Source organism: Triturus cristatus, chromosome 7, assembly GCF_964204655.1.
Source record: "Triturus cristatus chromosome 7, aTriCri1.1, whole genome shotgun sequence".
Lineage (NCBI taxonomy): Eukaryota > Metazoa > Chordata > Amphibia > Caudata > Salamandridae > Triturus > Triturus cristatus.
Window position 1 is genome coordinate 103,587,329 of NC_140590.1, and position 18,779 is coordinate 103,606,107.

Sequence of the window (18,779 nt, forward strand, 5' to 3'; positions counted from 1 at the left end):
CACTTCAGGTTGTTCCTGGAAAGAGACACAGGCAAAAAATGAATTTGCAATATTTGGGAGTTTAGCTGCATTCTTTCAGAGATAGGAAAGTGTGGCTCAAGGGGCAACTAACTTTAGCAACTCAGAAAGTATAGGCCAGCATCTTCTCTGGAATCATATAACATGTAGACTCTTAAATGGAGCTATGGGCAAAGCTGACGATTTGCCTACACATCACCCTCCCATCAGCTATTTAAAAGAGTGAGCAGTCTGGTAACTCGCATGCACAAACAGAATTGCAGGACATCTTAATCTTGTTTCTTTTATCAGGTTTTATTTTTTGAAAACATACACAAGACTTTGAAAGATAATACTCTAGGTATATCGCTAGCATGCATTAGGACAGGGGTTCTCCATTGGTGTAGCTGTGCACGCCCCAGTCTCTCCACCTATAAAGATGCTTTCAGAATCCAGTTCATTCGAGGACTCTTGCAGGCTTGAAGAGTTTAGGCATTCACTGGTGGAAGCTGGATACCAACATGGATTCTGAAGCCCCTCAACGGTAGATGTTGAACGCAAGGTGTTCAAGGGCTCAATGACATTCTGGAAGTGGGCATGTACAAGGTCTGTGCCTACCTGCTCACTAGTGTTAGGCTCATGCGATGGCCTGCTCCTGGTCTCACAAGCACCACTGTACTCTGCTCCTGTTGCTTACTCTTACTGGGGTGAAAGCCCTTTTAAGGTTATCTCCTCTTTTCTATTTCTTGCTCTTACTGGTTTTGTCTAGATTTCAACCTTGGAGACATCTCCATTTTACTACTTTCAGCATCTGTAGAGGCCACTTTGAGATGAAACCCATTGGACAGATGATGGTATTGTGAAATAGTGCATCTGAGGCACTAACAGAACTTCATTCAGTTTCTCCTAGCACCTCAGGGGATTGTGAAAAAGAACATTTATAAAAAACACAGACTAAACGAAGTCCTGTGAAAGAGGACCTTTGAGAAATAAATGGTGTAAAATGGATACCCCCAACGTGAGGATCATCAAAATAACATACCTTCTAATTAACTATGAATATTACCTACCACATGTCATCTATTGTTATCTACAGAGAATATACTAACTTGAATGAATAATAACTTACACATGGTACCTTGTTATCTATCTATGTTTAGGGTAAACAGTAAAGCTAAAAACATTCAACGTGGTCTCCGGCCTTTCTCCAGCTGATGTTCACCTACTTTACACCAAGTGTGATTGGTCACCTCAGAGCTAAGTGACACTTTGAGGCAGGGTATTCTGCCTCACTTGTCCGCATACTAACCATATAACCATAACTCCAGTTCCCTCCCTGGAAATTCCAACCTGGAATATTACAGGCCCCACCAGATGACACCAGTCACTGTTACCAAAGAGGACCCCACAAATAACAGAAGCCCACACACTGAGAAGCCAAAACGAAACGATAAACATTTTTGTTTGTGCAAAATCGGCTAGGCATGCATCAGCTCATGCTACTGAATGCACTGATGATGCAAGAGCAAATCTTGGAATACACAGTAGTAAAGCTGTGAGGGCATCCCATTGCGTAGCCTCCCAGCATGTGGTACCACAACCTGCATTCATAATTTTTTTGAAGGGCATGTGAAAGGCCTTTACATTTTTGTAATATACTCTTAAGTTCTTGCTCTCATTATGCACCGTGACCCACTTGGATAAGCCTATGTCTTTTTGCTCAATCTGACATTCTCGCTGGTGTTTTTCTGACCAGTTGGGTAGTGAGCAACGCAAGGCGTCACCAACCTAACCCCAAAAACAAGGATTCAGCCTCTTATATCTGGCAGACGCGGCCATTCCCAGGTTCTAAACATTCAGTGGTAAGAATGTATTGTGTTGCTGGTGTACTTGTATCCTTCTCTCCTCCTTCCAAGACGAACACTGAACGTGGAACGTCCATTTAGAGCTGCGAGGCATCGAACAGCCTCATTCAACGGTCTCACTCCAACTATCTAGGGTATACAGCGTCTTCCACCATTCCCCTATTGAACTTGGCACACTGCCCTCCATAAGGTAGGGTGGTGCTCAATGTAACATGCCTTGTTACCGCAGGACCATAAGCTCTCACACATCTACCCAAGTAGCCGGCTGTATTCAGCAAGTGCAGAAGATTTCTTCACACCATCCCAGATCCGGGCCGCATAATGGAACCTACCAAAAAATAAAGAGAAATAAAATAAAGAAAGTTAAGGCTCAGTGGCAAGACAGCTAAATTAGAGGCATCAAATTATACAAATGCAAGGGAGCCCTGAGAAAAAAAGATAACGTAGGGAAAAATGGACGAAAATGAAGGCAGAGCAAAGTAACAGGAAACAACAACAAATGCAAAACAAAGCAACATGAGATGACGTTTTACAGCAAAATCATAGGAATCAACACAAACAAAAAAGATAATATAACATTAAAAAACAGAAGAAATGAGAGGCCTCACAAAATTGAAAAATGTTACCAATTCTGTAATTGTAGCCAAGTTCACTCATCGCCATTGACAGATTATAGAAATACTGCCACCAAGGTGCTACTACAGGAAACTACACACAGATGAGCGCACAGGGGTGCTGTAACTAGCCCTGGGGTTCTACGCATCTCAGTCATGCCTCACTTCAAAGTCCCTTAGTCTCCGGCGTTCAGTAGGAAGACTTCTCAAGTAAACCAGAGAGAGGGGACGGGGGGGGAAGCACAGGTGTGAAAAGCGGGGCCTAGATCTACAAGTACAGGCTTTACCAATATAGTTGTTCAATATCAGTTTTTATTTGCTGCAGTCTTTAGATTTTTATCTTAACATTACGATTCTGTTCTCTTTTTCTGATATCAGTTCTTCAATGCATTTCTCTGCAAATCTTTTTCAAAAGGATTACTGAATTAATGATATTTAACAAAAGACTTCACTGCATAATCCACCAAGGGAATCCCTCGTAATCCCCATTTTTCCTCCCCAGACAGTGAACTATGGGGCACATGCATCAAGAAATGCTTTTGCGAGTCCTTAATTGCGATTATTAAGGAATCGCAATTAGGCACTCTCAAAAGCCTATGCATGTAGAAATCGCAATTAAAATAGCAATTCCTAAACATTCCTTAATTGCGAGTCGCAATTAAGGAATGGCTTCCCATTCATTCCTATGGGCCTCTGGGTGTTTGTGCAACCTGAAACCTTGAAAAATGCACTTAAGTGTTGTGGGAAAATACAGATCAGAGTAATTTCTCTGTATTTTGTGGCACCAAATAGCGAATTCGCTATTTTTAAGGGGTACATGCATTGCATTTAAGCAATCGCAAATTGCGATTCCTTAAATGAAATCACAATTAAAGAAACCGCTATAAATTATGACTTCTTAAATTGCGAGTGCCTTACACTTGGATGCATCGCAAAAGGCCTTTTGCGGGCGCAAATGGGCGATTTTTGTGAATCGCACCGTTTACGCTCACAAAAACGGTTGATGCATGTGCCTGTATATCTGTAGCCCCACGTCTCCTTCACCACTTTCTTGTTAGTGGATTACGCATGAATACTTGTGTTGCATGCCCCAGGGCCACCCCAACAACCTCGTTACCCTCGATTCGGGAACAAACCCAGCAAATACATGCATCATATCCAGAAAATATAGAATAATGTATAGCCGTAGGTTTCAGTATCATTGTTGCTGGGAGCTCTACAGCTCCTTATGGCCATTAAAGCACTATATACATTAACCGAATGAAGGAACAAAATACGCTGAACAGTATCATAGCTCCTCGTCTGAGAGTTCAGAACTAGAAGTGCAGCCTAAAGAGAATGCAGCACTAGAAACTGCCCCAGCCCTAGACCCTGGGCCCTTTAACAAAAGCAGAAAGAAAAGTAAAACGTAAAACACAACTGATGCGAACTCGACTGTCACCAAGCTACCCTGAAACACTGCTTCTGGGTGGAGGACTGGCCAGGAATAGCATGAGATGGCAGTTTCAAACACAGCATGAGAGTCCAAAACATGTGTGCCCCAGATGAGATTATAATATGGGCACAAACCGAGGGTGTTTGCTCCCACAATCCACAGCAGGTGAACCTGCCATGGAGTGCTCTCTGCACTTAGTGTGCAGCCCCATCTCATCAGGATATAAATACTGCCTTTGTGCACGTCAGTAATGACCTCCAACTACAGAACTCCTGCAATCCAAGCCTCCAGCTAAATTACAAGCCTCACAAAAGGTATGGGCTGCAAGTTATGGGGTGGGCACTGATCCGGTGTGCAGTGTCCGAGTGGGGTATTTCAAAGACACCTCCTATGCATGAATGAGGCATCCCTCGTGTCTGTCCAACACCCTTGTAGGAGGATACAGAAGTGGTCAAAGCGAGACATCCATTTTGGCCACATATTCCAGCAGTGTTCACTGGGTGTACATACCCACTAGGAATGCAGGGGCTGTGTTACCTGTACAGCAATTTAAAACACAAATCACAGTACACAATGTGCGCCTTGAAGCCCTAAACACTCACCAGTTCTTCTCGGTGAGGATGGTGTGAGACAGCTGCGGCCGTGACATTGACATTATCTGGCTCCTCAGTTTGTTGATGAGTGACTGGAAACTGGGGTGTCCCTTGTACCCTGGCAGCATGGAGAACAGGGGGACCCCTGTGCCTGGAAAACAAAGACAAAGGCAATGAGAGAGAGAGCTTAGACATTAAGGGGCACCAAACTGATTCTTTATGACTCAGGTGAGCCAACATTCAGTCTTCCAACAGAGAAGGTTTTCGAGATCAAGGGAAGAAGTACACAAACTGTTCAACTAATTCTAAGCAAGTGTGGAGGTACATAGCAGTGAAACGATACAGGCCACATATCCAAGAGAACAAGTCATCACTAGATTAGCCATAAGATAAGAGATGAGGAACAAAAAACAAAAACTAGACCCTATCTGATGCAGCCTTCCGTCTCTGCTGAAGACAGGTACTATAAATAATGTGGCAGGTGCGGATCGCTGTGGAGTGCTTGCATCAAGACGAACTGATTGAGGTGCACTAGACATCCAATACAAAGTCCAAAATATTTCTCTTCTTTTTTTGTCTTTTATTTCAAAGACGATAAATATGCAGAAAACAGCCAACGCGTTTCGTTCCTATGTAGACAAATTGACGGAACTTCTTCAGGGCTTCAAACGTGAATCAATGGTTTATTAGGTATAAAAACCATTGTTTCAGAGTTGACAAGGCGTCAATTTCAAGCTCAGTCATCAGATTTATTTATAATTAAAATCGGCTGTGTTACACCCGCAAAATCTTGACGACGTAACATTTTGATCGATCGACGCTCCTCAGTAAAAACGAAATATAAACTGGTCACCATATTTCGTTTTTACTGAGGAGCGTCGATCGATCAAAATGTTACGTCGTCAAGATTTTGCGCGTGTAACACAGCCGATTTTAATTATAAATAAATCTGATGACTGAGCTTGAAATTGACGCCTTGTCAACTCTGAAACAATGGTTTTTATACCTAATAAACCATTGATTCACGTTTGAAGCCCTGAAGAAGTTCCGTCAATTTGTCTACATAGGAACGAAACGCGTTGGCTGTTTTCTGCATATTTATCGTCTTTGAAATAAAAGTAAAAAAAAGAAGAGAAATATTTTGGTCTTTGTATTGGATGTCTAGTGCACCTCCATTTGTAAAAATCTTTTGCTTGATCTGTTTAAAGAGGCGACATTAGGTGACGATTGCCGGAGTTCTAGTGCACAAACAGCCTAATAAGACGGCAGTATTATGTAAAGTATAAAAGCGAGATGCAACCATTTATGTCCGTCACCTTTTAGTCTTTTTTTGATGTATCAAGACGAACTGAGCCTGGGGGGCTGAGAAAGGGGAAATCACAAGTTAAAAAGAGAGTTACTCCATTTAAACTATTCCTCCCCAGAGTGGGTATCCTACCCACAGACTAGCGTATTGCCAGGCCACACCCCGGAAACACTTTATTTATTTTTTACATTTTTGAACAATTCCAATCACCAAATGAAAGCATGAGCCACACTTAAATGGAAACTTAAACATTTGTAAAATATTTTTTTCAAGCCCCACTAAGTGGTGTGTATCCATACTGTGTTTCACTTACTCTACACTGCAGGACCGAAAATCGAAAATCTCACTCATTGCTGGTCTTCAGGATTAAGCCCTGAAAGCTAGGATTATGCTGGCATCCTAATAACCTCCCTGGGGGGGGCTCGTTTCCTGACACGTTTGCTACATCTGGGGATATTCTTGGCTTGACGCTCTGAGACAATATCTATTTTATCTTAATATGAGACAATATCTATTTTATCTTTATTTCAGGTATTAATAGAGTACAGACCCAGCTGTAGAGGCAGGAAAGCATGCTACATTTAAAAAACACAGTACAATGATATTTAAGAAGAGGAAAACAAGGAAGCAATCGGAGCTACAGAAGCACTCTTGATTTGTAGCCGGGTCTGGTGGCTCAGTCGACTAATGCGTCTACTACAGGGGCCTGTGTTCGACCTCATGGTCACAGGTTCAAATCCCAGCGGGTCCACTCAGCCTTTCATCCATCTGAGGTCGATAAAATGAGTACCATTGAGTTGGGTAACAATAAACATCTGTTATTCAGCGCCAAGATACCCGTAGTGGTGAACGTGCGCTTTACAAATATACATGTTATGTTATGTTAATGAGAGGAGGTGACAGAGGGGAGAAAGGGTAGCAGCAGACTTATGAAGCGAGGTGGCGGGAGGAGGGGATGTGAAGGTTGTCCGGTGGATAGGGGTTTGAAGAGGTGAGTGTTAAGGTTTTTCTTGAAATAGAGGAGACTAAAGTTAAATCTGAATATTTCAGAGAATTGGTTCCATAATCTGGGAGTGAAACAAGTCAATTTCTCCAACTTTAGCGAGTTGTTAATCCTGGAAGTAGGGTGCACCTTATGTGTTATCCATGTTCTATGAAGTTGTGTCTTTTTAATGATAAACCAGCGGAGTTGTTTTAGGATACTTGGTGACCAGATTTAAAATGGAAATCTATTGTGCTGCAAAGTGTGGGAAAGCTTTGAGAGACACAATTGTAGATTTGGGTAGACCAGCTACCACAGCCTCAATACTGTCATGACGGAAAGCACTTAGCTTGGAATACTGACCTGAAGTCTTAGGGATGGTAAATGTAATCTTCCCTTGAAAGCGGAGTTGGTAAAAAAAACTCTTGCCAGTTTGTTGAAATATTAATTTATTCTAGAGTTCGGATCAATGGTGAAGCCAAGATATATGATGCTGGACCTAGCAAACTGACAACTGGAGAACGGATAAGAAGCTATTTTTGAACTGGTGAAAGGAAGGATCAGTTTAGTGCATTGGAGATAATTCGGTCTTGTTAGGGTTTTGTTTTAGAGAGAAGGCGGACATCCAGTCAATCAAGTTCTCTAGCAAGATGTTCAAGCTTGTTAAAATCAATAGATTGGAGAATCTGAAATTAAACTGAGCGTCATCAGCATTTGGTGGAATGGAGGTCTTTATCTTGGGCCACTGCTGCATTAGCTTCTCTTTCAATCTCCTGACTTCAGGCAAGAACTAAATGATACTTTGACGTTCGTCCAAAGTACTTCTGTCCATTATGGCAAAGACAATGTAAAGGCCTGTTGGGATCATCCAAGATCTGGTGAGGACTAAAAGCCAAAGTGTTAATCCAGTGGGAAAGGGCAGCAAAGAAAGAGTAAGCATGGCCCATTACCCACATGCTTACTAACCTCACCCCATTCTCCTGTTGCATGTTCTCAATTCTTTGTAGCACCCCATCATCAATAGGTGACCTCTTGGTACGGACTCCTAATTGTTGTGTACAGCGAGTAACTAAAGAGCAAACATTTGAGAGCACTAGAGATGACGAGTGACAGCAGAGGTACCTACATCTCAAGTCCATATGCCTGCAGACGAGAGAATAACACAGCCTTCATTCACAGCTCTGAAGACCCTCATTTAGGATGGAGTCCCATTTGATTCACTTCCTTGTAAAATATGCATCCAGCCAAGCCAATGACATTTAACCTAAAGTCTTAGTATCGTGATAGGGAACTCTCACATTTGAGACACCGAGTGCCCGTATCAATAATAACACTGGTAGTGGATTGAATGCACCTACTGTCCTAAACAAGGCAGCTGTAGTAAAACACTAAAAAACTCCCTACGCTCAAGCCAGGACTACTGGCTTTGTTAACACTTGTTTCAGTTTGAACTGTTTTTTTTTTTAAAAAAAAGAGACCGACTTTAGAATTAAATAAATATTTTGGAGTTCTGACTGTGAGACCCAGAATAGGTCCAAAGTAAAAATCTTGAGTGAGTGATAGAACTGGACTAGACTAGATAGACTAACACATTATGAAGAAATTTCAGAGAGAAATAAGCTAGCCAGTAAAACACACAAGCTAGCTATACCATCATGTTTTTCAATTCCATTCTAAAGGATAGAAGTCTTGTCACATTTCATTAAATCTCAGTTTTCTGTGACTGTGTTTCCTCTGAAGTACCCTTTGTATAAAAGAAAGGAATGATTTTTACAAAGTGTGGCTGTGGCTACAACAGGGGACCTTAATCTTTATACATCTCTCCACCGGCAACTAAGGAGATGTCTTCGTGCCTCAGAGTCTGTGTTAAACCCATGCAACTTAAAGATCGTTCTAGCCAACTGCAGCTTTATGAGGAAGCCCCCGATAACTGGCATTGGTGTAGACGAGTTAAGAGCTGCACGGCCACCACAGACCTAACATTATACAAATACTGATAGGAAGGATCTTCTGCCATGGCTTCGCCTGCAGTAAGCTGCAGGAGACAACTATTGATCTGTGGCATAAAACTCAGATCTTTATTCACAGAGGCTTAGGGAATTACCTGCATACAAGAAGACGGTGATAACTTAAGCTGGGGCAAAATGCAAATATTGACGAAAACTGGCAAGAAGGTAGAGCCCAGTGGTACGGCATAGCGTGCCAGGTAGAAAATGGAGCTGCGTGATGGCAGCTACACCATGAATTGTCTGTTTTACATGAATGGAATTAAGCCATAGGAGTGCAAGCTCCTTGATGCTCAACCTCTCAATCCTCATGATCAATACAGCATGGTCTACCATATCAAAAGCTGCAGAGGTCGAGCAGCACGTGGCATACATCGATTGTCCACCTCTAGTCTTAGAAACATAAGGACTGACAGCAGTGCCGTCTCTGTTCCACATCCTAGTCGGAACTACATTTGGGTCTCCACCAATAAATGCTGCTCTTGCAGAAAACTGGACAGCCAATGTAATACAAACTTCTCTCCAATTTTTGCCAAAGCAGTCAAGAGTGAACTACATCTGTAGATACTTACTTCGAAAGGGTCAAGATTAGATTTCTTTAGGACTACCAAATGTCAGGCACTATTCCCTTTGAAAAGAAAGCATTCAGGGGGGATGAGGTAAGGCACTCAAATACCAGACAGATCTTTCAAAACATTCACAGGGCAGATTTGCAGTAGAGAACCTGACCATAGATCACTTAGTATCCTCTTTACGTCCAGTAAGAGACCGAAAGGATTCACCCTACACAAATATGTCCAGTACCTGAATTAACCGCACAATGAGATTCTTTACACCTATACACACATATAGTCCGTTATGGAGGAGGTTAAACACTCTGGATTGGCCAATTTCGTAACAATCCGAAACAGATTTTTAGCACAATTCTCTGCAGCTCCTACATTATGGCAGAGATAGATGGCCTTGGCATTAAAGTGAGCCTTTTTATATCCTTTACAGACAACTTTTAAAGTATTTCTAGCATGAACCTCATACTTTTCCTACAATTGCCTTTCTTCCCGTCTTACTTTTTTAATTTTTAAGTTTGGATGTAAACCAGGGTGTTTCTTGTAGCTACTATTTGTTTTCTTACTAACTACAGAATGGCCAGTTTTCAGGATTTCTCCAGCCATTTCCGACATTTATTCTTTAAAGTCGCCACATTTAATAGTCACAGGTTATTCAATTATTAAAACAGTCATTAGCTTTAGTAATGTCAATTTTGCACAAGTCTCAGGATTGTTATGTCCATTGGAAACTGAACCACCAACGTATAGTTTATCATGTCTACATGTATATTAAAATCTGCCAACATTTTTATGCTGTCGCCTTCCGTTACCAAGCAAGCAAACTGTTCCAAAAAGACCAGGGCCATGTAATCTACATATCTATTTGAAACTGACCAGAGTGCTGCCAAAATGTCATCAAACTCCAGTGACAAATCACTAATGAGTGAGATCTTCTACTCGGATTTACATGCTAACATAACTATCCCACCTAATCTCTGTTCCGGTAATTACACAGGATTGAGTAACTAGGGGGATGGCCAAGACTGAGCTTGGCCCAGTGCAGACTCACAGCCAGCGAAAAAAAATCTACACCCAGAGATTTATCACCTAGAGATTCTGAGACTGCATTTATGTTTTAGTAAAGACATAGTACTGATCAAGATGGCAGCAAAATTATTATTGCGAGTAGTTAAATGGAAGAGTCCCCTAGCTAGAGTATTCTCCCTTTCCCTACAAAATATGTTAGGACAGCTGCAACTAGAACTGCTTCTTACTGCTTCCTCGTGCATGTCTGTTTTAGTATTAGTTCCCCACAGGGGAGACTGTTTGAGGCACTGACTGACCTCAATTCGTCCAGGGTTTTGGAGTTGCGCTGATACCTTCAGCCTCTCCTGCTGGCCCCCTCGGTCCGAGTGCAGACAGGAATTACTTTGGCGCACCCATTGCGTGGCTGCACACCTTGTTCAAATTTGTACTCCTCTGTTCCTTGGTACATCCCCAAGCCACTAGGCTGTCCTCCTCAATGAGCTTTTTACCCTGCCCAAGAGGACACCCACTCTGCTAATCAAGTAAAAGTACCAGACCAATCACATAGGCTTTGAAAGATGAAAGCGCCAAACTAGAAGACTTTTAGTCCAAAATACTCTAGTTATTTAATGTAAAATCTTAGACCCAACAAAATCTTTTAAAAAACAGAATAACACTGTGAGAAAGTGCCATCTTTCTTGCATGGTATGCCCCCACTTTTTGCTGAAAGTAGTTTGACTGAGTGTGCACTGGACTCCTGCCAATCAGGTGCCCAGGGCATATGTTCCTTCCCTACAAAAACCTCAAACCCAAATTGGCATACCCTGGCCACATGTCAGCCCCTGGTAAATGGTACCCTAGGTACCCAGGGCCTTGTGACCAGGGAAGGCCTCTAAGGGCTGCAGCACTCATTGTGCCACCCTTAGAGGCCCTGTACCCTAACACACACACACTGCCCTTGCAGGCTGAGTGTCTGGGCACAAGACCAAACAAAGAGTCGACATGGCACACATCCCTGTGTGCCATGCCCACCACCTACACTGCCCTGGCATACATCAGCCACCCCTCTAGCTGGGTGCCCTATGCCAGTGGTGTGGGCACAGGAGCATGAGCCCTGTGCCCCTACAGTACCCAGGTCCATTCCTGGGCCCTGTAAGTGCAGTGCTGCCATTTAAGAGTACATGGTGCTGAGAGCTCGTCAAACACGAACTCCACAGCACCATAATCGCAACACTGAAGACTGAGAAGTTTGGTATCAAACCTCTCAGCACATTAAACCCGCACTGATGCCAGTGTGGGATTTAATGTACCAAGCACCACAGAGGGCATCTTAGAGATGCCCCCTGAAACCTAACCTACAATCCACGTCTGGTCTGAGAGGCTGCCTAGACTACCACACAGCAGACATGTTGCTGGACCCCTTGGTAGGAGAGCCCCTGCTCTCCTGGGCCTGCACCAATGCACATCCTGGGCGAGGTGCTAGGTCTCCTCCCCCAATATGGACAGGGGGAAGCTTCAATGGCATGCCGCCTCTGTGAGCTTCCCCAGGCCACTTGCAGCCCCAACTCTGGCGGGAAGCCTGGCCGGAAACCCCAAATAAGGACAGGGGATGTGCCAGCGTGCCAACCCCACCCCTCAGGTGGGGGAGGCGAGGTGAAGCACATCTCCGGCCGCTCGCCATCTTGAAGATGGGAGGCCCTACCCAATCAGGACTAGGCTACTGCCCCTCTCCCACAGGAGAGTGGCAGAATAGGGGGTGTACCCACCCCAGGACAGGGACCCATTGGTCCCTGCCCTTTACCTACCCGTAACGCCCCTAAATCTAGTATTTAGGGGCACCCTGAACCTTCCTTCCTTGGATTTCAGATTCCGAAAAACTAAGAGCAAGAAGAAAGAAGACCTGCCGTGCAGCTGCTAAGAAGAGGAAGACACCAACTGCTTTGGCCCCAGCCCTACCGGCCTGTCGACCCTCGAACCTGCTCCTGCTCCATCCCGGCACCTCTTGTGGCCAGCAACCTCACAAACCCCGGAGGACCTGGCTACCTTTTGGCTCTAAGCACCTGGGACTCCCATGAGCAGAGCCTCTGCTCAAAATCAGCTTCTAATCCCTGGCATCAGCCCGGAACCGCGAACCCTGCACGCTCTGCACCTGCCAAGCCTGGCCTGTGCCGGAGTGAACAAAGACCACGAGGACGACCCCCCGGCGAGACTGTGACCCCGAGTCCGGCACCCAAGGACTTCCCTCAACGCTCCTGATGACGCCTGCAGCCTCAGAACCAGCTACCCCCCCAACCGCGATCAACAGAGGGTAAGATTTCCCGACACCAAAAGGCACCCCTGCGGCCCCCTGTGCCCAACTCCTGGTTACCTACCTATCCTCCAACTACCCAACTTACCTCTCAAAGTGGTGGTGGCACCTGAAGAATCCTCGTCCCCGAGCTTGCAGCCTTTTTCCAACCAGGAGCTTTCCCACTGAAATCAATTGAGCGCCCGAAGGCTCAAAAGCACCCTGCACCCAGCCGCCCGAGTGGCCCTGGCAGTGTAACCTCTACACCCATCTACTTCCCCATTTGCCCTGAGCAAGTGACATGGGGCACAGCTCCCACAGCCGTGTGGCCTGCTCTTCAGCAGCCACCAACCAAGGCCCCCCTGCATCCCATAGGATAACATTGGGCCTAACTCACTCTGCACCCGGCTGCCCCTGCGCCGCTGAGGGTGTAACAACTGTACCTACCTGACCCTGGGAGACCCCCGAGTCTGTGGCCAACACCTTAACTTTGCCAGTCGAGTACTTACCCAACAGCCAATAACTCAATTTTCTCCATAGGGTAACATTGAGTGGTTTCTTCCGAAATTTCTTCTAAGTGTGGAGTTTCTAAAACTTAAAATATTCACCAAAAATCAGCTGAGTAACGAAAGCGAAAATACTCACCTGCTTTTAGGAGACATCCCAGTGCTGGATCTTGGTGCCCAGCACTGACCCTGAAAAATATTCACAACTGTACTTATCAGTAACCCAATTTTCTTCCATAGGAAACCACTGACTGTTTTTCTGTGAAATGTCTTCTAAGTGTCGATTTTTGCAAACTTTAAATATTCTTTAAAAATCGTGCTAACTGTGAAAACGCAATTACTTACCTGTTTTAGATAGAGATCCCAGTACTGAGTCTAGGAGCCCAGTACTGGATTACAAAAGTAACGAGAACCTACTTTACCTGCAACTTGATTTTTCTTTCATAGGGAATCATTGAATGTTTTTCTATGAAATTTTTTTCAAGTGTCAACTTTTAAAATCGCTAAATATTTCCTAAAAATCACAACAGTAACTAAGTCGACTTTTATCACTTGTTTCTAAGAACTGTCCCAGGACTGAATCTAGGATCCAGTCCTGGAATTACAAAAGTAATCCTGAATGTAATCTATTGCAAATAACTTAAAATTTCCATTGAGCTCAATGCATTATTGTGTTTGAAATTGTGTTGCTTATTGCAACAACCTGTAACCAGTATTTACAAAACTCAATTGCATATTGCAAAAGTATTTACCTAAAGCATCTCATTCTGAGAAAGTATATTTTAATACCTATTGTTGGTTCTAAAATAAAACTGACATATATATTTTTTTATAAACCACTGGCCTAAAGTTCAGTTATTGAGTGTGCGAGACCATTTGCTGACTGAGTGTGTACAACAAATGATTTACACTGTCCTCTGATACTGCCTTACTGCTCGACCAAGCTACCACTTTAGAGAGTAAGGTTATATCTAACTTTAGCCTCTGCCAAACCCACACTTGTAGGAAACATAAAACAAGGCAGTTAAAAGCTCGGAAAGAATGAATTGTCTACCGGGAAAATCTCTCGGTCGGTGGCGACTTACCCAAGATCGCACAATATGTATTTTAGAGGTGGAGGCGAGACTCCGTTATAGGGCCTTCTCTGACTAGCTGCGCTAAACCATTTGCCAAGTTTGCGCAAATCTCGGACTTGGTATGTTTCAGATACAGTGTCCGAGTGAGTGTGTTTAATGAAACGTTGTTAGCTTCTCATAAATAAGGGGCGAAACATTTCCGAAATATGCTTATAACAAGCACACCACTGCCTTTCTCCGAGGCGAAGCAGAAATGCCTCGGAGAAAGGCAGCAGCGTTTCCGGATTCGGGGGCGTGTTTTTCTTTTTACTCCTCTTGCCATTGGCTGGAGGAGATAATGAGAAAAGTAGCAAAAAACACGCCCCCGAATCCGAAAAGGACGGGGCCTGTTCGGAGAGACAAACCTCTTCTCCAATGGCTGGCCAGCATTCAAGAGGCCAGCCAATGGAGAAGAGGGGAGAAGAGGGGCGGGTTCAAGCCCCTCTTCTCCAAAACATTAAATCTCGGAGCGAGACTTTGCAAGCGCAGCCTTCGTACCGAGACCTAAAAAGGCACCCTAGAGGGTGTGTCTTATTAGCTTTTACCTTTTCTGCTGTAAACATTAGCATTATGCAGTTTGTAGAATGATGCACCGTGTGCCAAAATGATGCTATACTTTATAAGATGTGAGCATTAGTATGCGGAGTTGCCTTTTTTTGATTGGTGAGAATTAAGGCACTTCTTCAGTGAAAGAATTTCACATAAGTATGTACAAGGTGTACAGTATTCTAGTTACTGCCTGTAACTAAATGCACCAAGAAGTGATTTCCTGAAAATAATTAGCTGCGCAAGGAATTCTAAGGCACGAATTTGGAAACTCTACCAAGTAAATTGTATATTAACAAAACAAATGTTTGCTAAAGGACTCTATAGTGGCACTTCATGCAAGCTACAGGTTAAAATAGCTCATCTGGACAGTTTTACAAACAGTACTAGTGTATCTGTGAGGCTTTGTTCTAGTAAATTGGGAAATTGCAGGTTTGCACATAAAGTGTTCTCTTGAAGGTTCCAAAACCTTGCTTTGTGTTTTGTATACTTTGGCATCTGAAAGCAAAACTCTAGGAAGGAGTTGTAACTGTAGCCCACTCACCAAAGCAGATGGCATGCAACATGCGTGAGAAAACCTTGCAGAATAATTTATAAAGATGTGTCCCTGGCACAAAAGCAGAAATTACAAAATGGGGCAATGTTGTTGAAAGTACTCAAAATGACTAACTCAGGTATATCTGTATGGTTGGTCCCTTAGAGCAGTCAGTTTTTTTCCCCAAGTGCAAGCTAACTACATATGGTTTTAAAAAGAACAATAGTATATAGCAATGATTATCAAGCTGTATAGTATACGTAACTCCCCAAAAGTAAATATATACTTTAGTAAACAATATAGCATAGGCAACCAATTATTAAAATACACCAAAGTGTGCTGAGGAAGCACGCTTTAATGTACCATCATTATAAAGAGCAACACTTGTTGTGAGCAACATTTGTTGTAAGGAAATAGCTTGGCATATGATGTGCACTATTTTAGTAAACACCTTGCAGTAGCTTTAATAATCTTTATTGCTGACAAGTTTAGGCAACTTTTATAAAAAAAACTTTGTAGTAATGGCCCTAAATGGAGCATTCAGGCTTAGTATTGCAAAAATGCAAAGTACCTTTTTCACTAATAAATAATACCTTTAATAATTAAATAAAAGCAGAATTAAATTAGATATACGCTGCGTTCGCCAGGCGAGGCTTAAGGAAGTGCAATAGTGCTCTTGGAAATTTTACAGTCCACAATATCAGGTGTATTTTTAAAGAAGATTCTTCATTTTTATCATATTCATATGCAAAATTCCCATTAAATAAACATCAAGCCAATTTCTTTTTATAAAACAAGCATTTGAACTTTGCTAGGGCTCTAATATTCTTTAGACTCCTGGTTGAAAAATTAGTGAGACTAGTCTGCAAATGTATTGGTCAAACTTAGTAGAAATTGCAATAAGAAAATCTCCATATACCCGAGTCTAATTCGCAAGACAAATATCAGCTGGTCCAATAATAAGTGGGGCAATAGTGTCCTCATATTATACCTGAATATGTATCACACTCGATCCTTTAGGAGGAATGTTGATGCAATATAAGGTTAACGATAGGTGTTACGACAATGACAGTTTATAGTTGGAGCTGTTGATCAAAGGTATTGTATCGAGAATCACTGGTCATTGGTATGTACCTTTATTCATTGCTGATACAGTCTTGAGAATTATGGACCTGTTTGCATGGCGCTAAAAGGGTTTAGTAGTTGGTGCTGTGCAGAGAGTATAGGGCGAAGTACAATTTTTATTATTCGGCACAATCTTTAAATATAATGTATTTTCTATTATCTGTATGTAATGACATTCTTGCTATTATAAGGTCATGCTATTTTGCTTTAGTTAAGCATTCGAGAGACTTATTCTACTAAAATGGATATTTCACAAACATTTTCTTTGCAAACCAGTGTCAAAGTGACTGTAAGAGAGAAGGAATCCCTTACATTCAGTTTCCATACAGCATATTTTGTATATATGGCAGCCAGTGTGCATCCTTTCATGTCATTGCCATAACAATCACACACATTTTGGGAAACAAATTGTAATGTTGCCCCTCCCTAGAGACTCCTTGGGAGTTGAGCCATGGCTGGGAGTCATAGTATAGGATGGAGTCACTGATCGCTCCGAAAGTTTGGAGAGCATCTGAAAGGTGACAATATCAATAGCCATTGATAAAGTATTAAGACCGTAGAAGTTGATACCCTGAAACTTTTAAACAGAGACGTTTTAAAGACCTAAACTCTGGAGGCGGGTCTCTCAGAGTGCAGGAACCAGACAACAAAAAAGCTGGACTGTATATTGAGAACAGGTTGCTACTATTTCTGTCCCAAGGGATTTATAAGGGTATTTAAAAGCACCAGTGAATGACGCACTACTGAGGCACTACTGTATTATAGCACCCTATTATAAAAGCCAAATTTATTCATAGGGTGTTTTAAATTTATTATATCTGCAAGCTACACACCAGGGCTGCTTTGTACTCTAATTTTGGGGAAAGTGCCTTTTATTAACAGGGCTTATTTAGAGCTAATTGACTGGCTTTGGTGTTGTGGGCGGAGAGTGTGGTACTATAAAATTTGGGACCACGTAGGAGGCATGGCCCTACCCTGCCTATTCGGTATCAGCGAACCGCGAATGGCTAACACAGCATGTACAAGTGTCTCGCATAACGTTTCATCGATAAATTCATCTTGTATACGATATTACACATTGACTTCGTGGGTTCCATTTTAGAGCGGTAGCCATCTTATGGTTGCCCTCACATAGGCTGCACATTAGGGACAGGCACAGGCCTTCAGAACACATGTACCTTCTGTTGACTTCTCTGTGACCTCTGTGACCTGTGCGAGCTCGCTCCACTGCCCGAGGTCAGTCCGGTCTCACGAGCTCCCCTTCCTACGGCCACCTGTGATTAGCATCAGGGTTTGACACACCATAAAGCCTTTCATCCCACACAAGCCCCCGACCAAATCTCTTTCACACCTGACTCTGCTTCCTGCTTTATTGCCTGTTTTACGAGGAGGAGGTGCCCGTGTTTATTGGGGTCTGCTGATATCCGATGAGGGATCTGAGCCTCGCTGGGTAAATAATTGTGGGCTGGCTGAACTGAAATGTGGGATGGTCATCATGACTCTGCCTTTTCGTTTGTAATGAATACATATGAATGACCATATCGTAAAACGAGGAATGTGTGCCTGAAGCATGATATTTTGTATATAAGGAGAAGACTGGTTTTGTAATGTTGAGCAGTCTCCTGAGAACATACCCGTGTGTACTTCTAGGAGTGCTGTTACAGGCTGCAGTCAATAATAAAACGATCCTTGACGCCACCGCAAGACTCTGTGTTTCTGTGGTCCAAGACAGGAAGAACTCGAATTCATAGGGTGTTACCCCTGGCACCGCTGGGGTCCTAAATAACCCAGTACTTCAAGAGATGTGACTGCTGGTGCACGTTTGTTGTTAAAATCAGCATAATGAAAAGCAGGCAGCAGAGACTGGAGTCGTTGCAAAGGAGAGTTACGAGCGGTCACGCGCTGCGTGCTACTTGTTGCCTGACAGCCGCTATCGTATTTAGTACTTGCCCACTTCAGGAAAGACATTGAAATAGGAGTTTTACAGGCAAGCATACTAATGAGCAACATTATGCGCACACATTCAAAGCAGCAATTTGTACGAGAATGCTAACACAGACACTAAGTGACGCTTATAATGGTGGCTGATTCAACGCTCGACATAAGAGCAGCTGCTGGGTTCACATGGATGCTGTAATTTGCAAGTATTGATTTGTGATAGACTAATTTTTTTGTATAATGTATACAGCTTTATAATGCACTGCTGCCAAAATGCCGATAATACTGCACAACAAAGTAGTTATGGTCCATAGCTACGAGCTAATGTGCATTTTTGTGTGCAATGTAGCAACAT

At 43.0% G+C, this 18,779-nt stretch overlaps 1 protein-coding gene across 2 annotated transcripts in view; it reads right to left on the reverse strand.

Annotated features, from left to right (window-relative positions):
• Positions 1-293: 293 nt before the first annotated feature.
• Positions 294-18,779, reverse strand: part of SMG9 (SMG9 nonsense mediated mRNA decay factor) — a 196,074-nt gene continuing 177,588 nt past the window's right edge. For both annotated transcript variants that reach the window (XM_085615739.1, XM_085615738.1), the window contains 2 exons: positions 4,514-4,655; positions 294-2,190 (listed from right to left, as the gene is read on the reverse strand). In XM_085615739.1, coding sequence (XP_085471865.1) covers positions 2,112-2,190; positions 4,514-4,655 — 221 coding nt within the window. In that variant the 3' untranslated portion in view covers positions 294-2,111. The remainder of the gene's footprint in view (positions 2,191-4,513; positions 4,656-18,779) is intronic.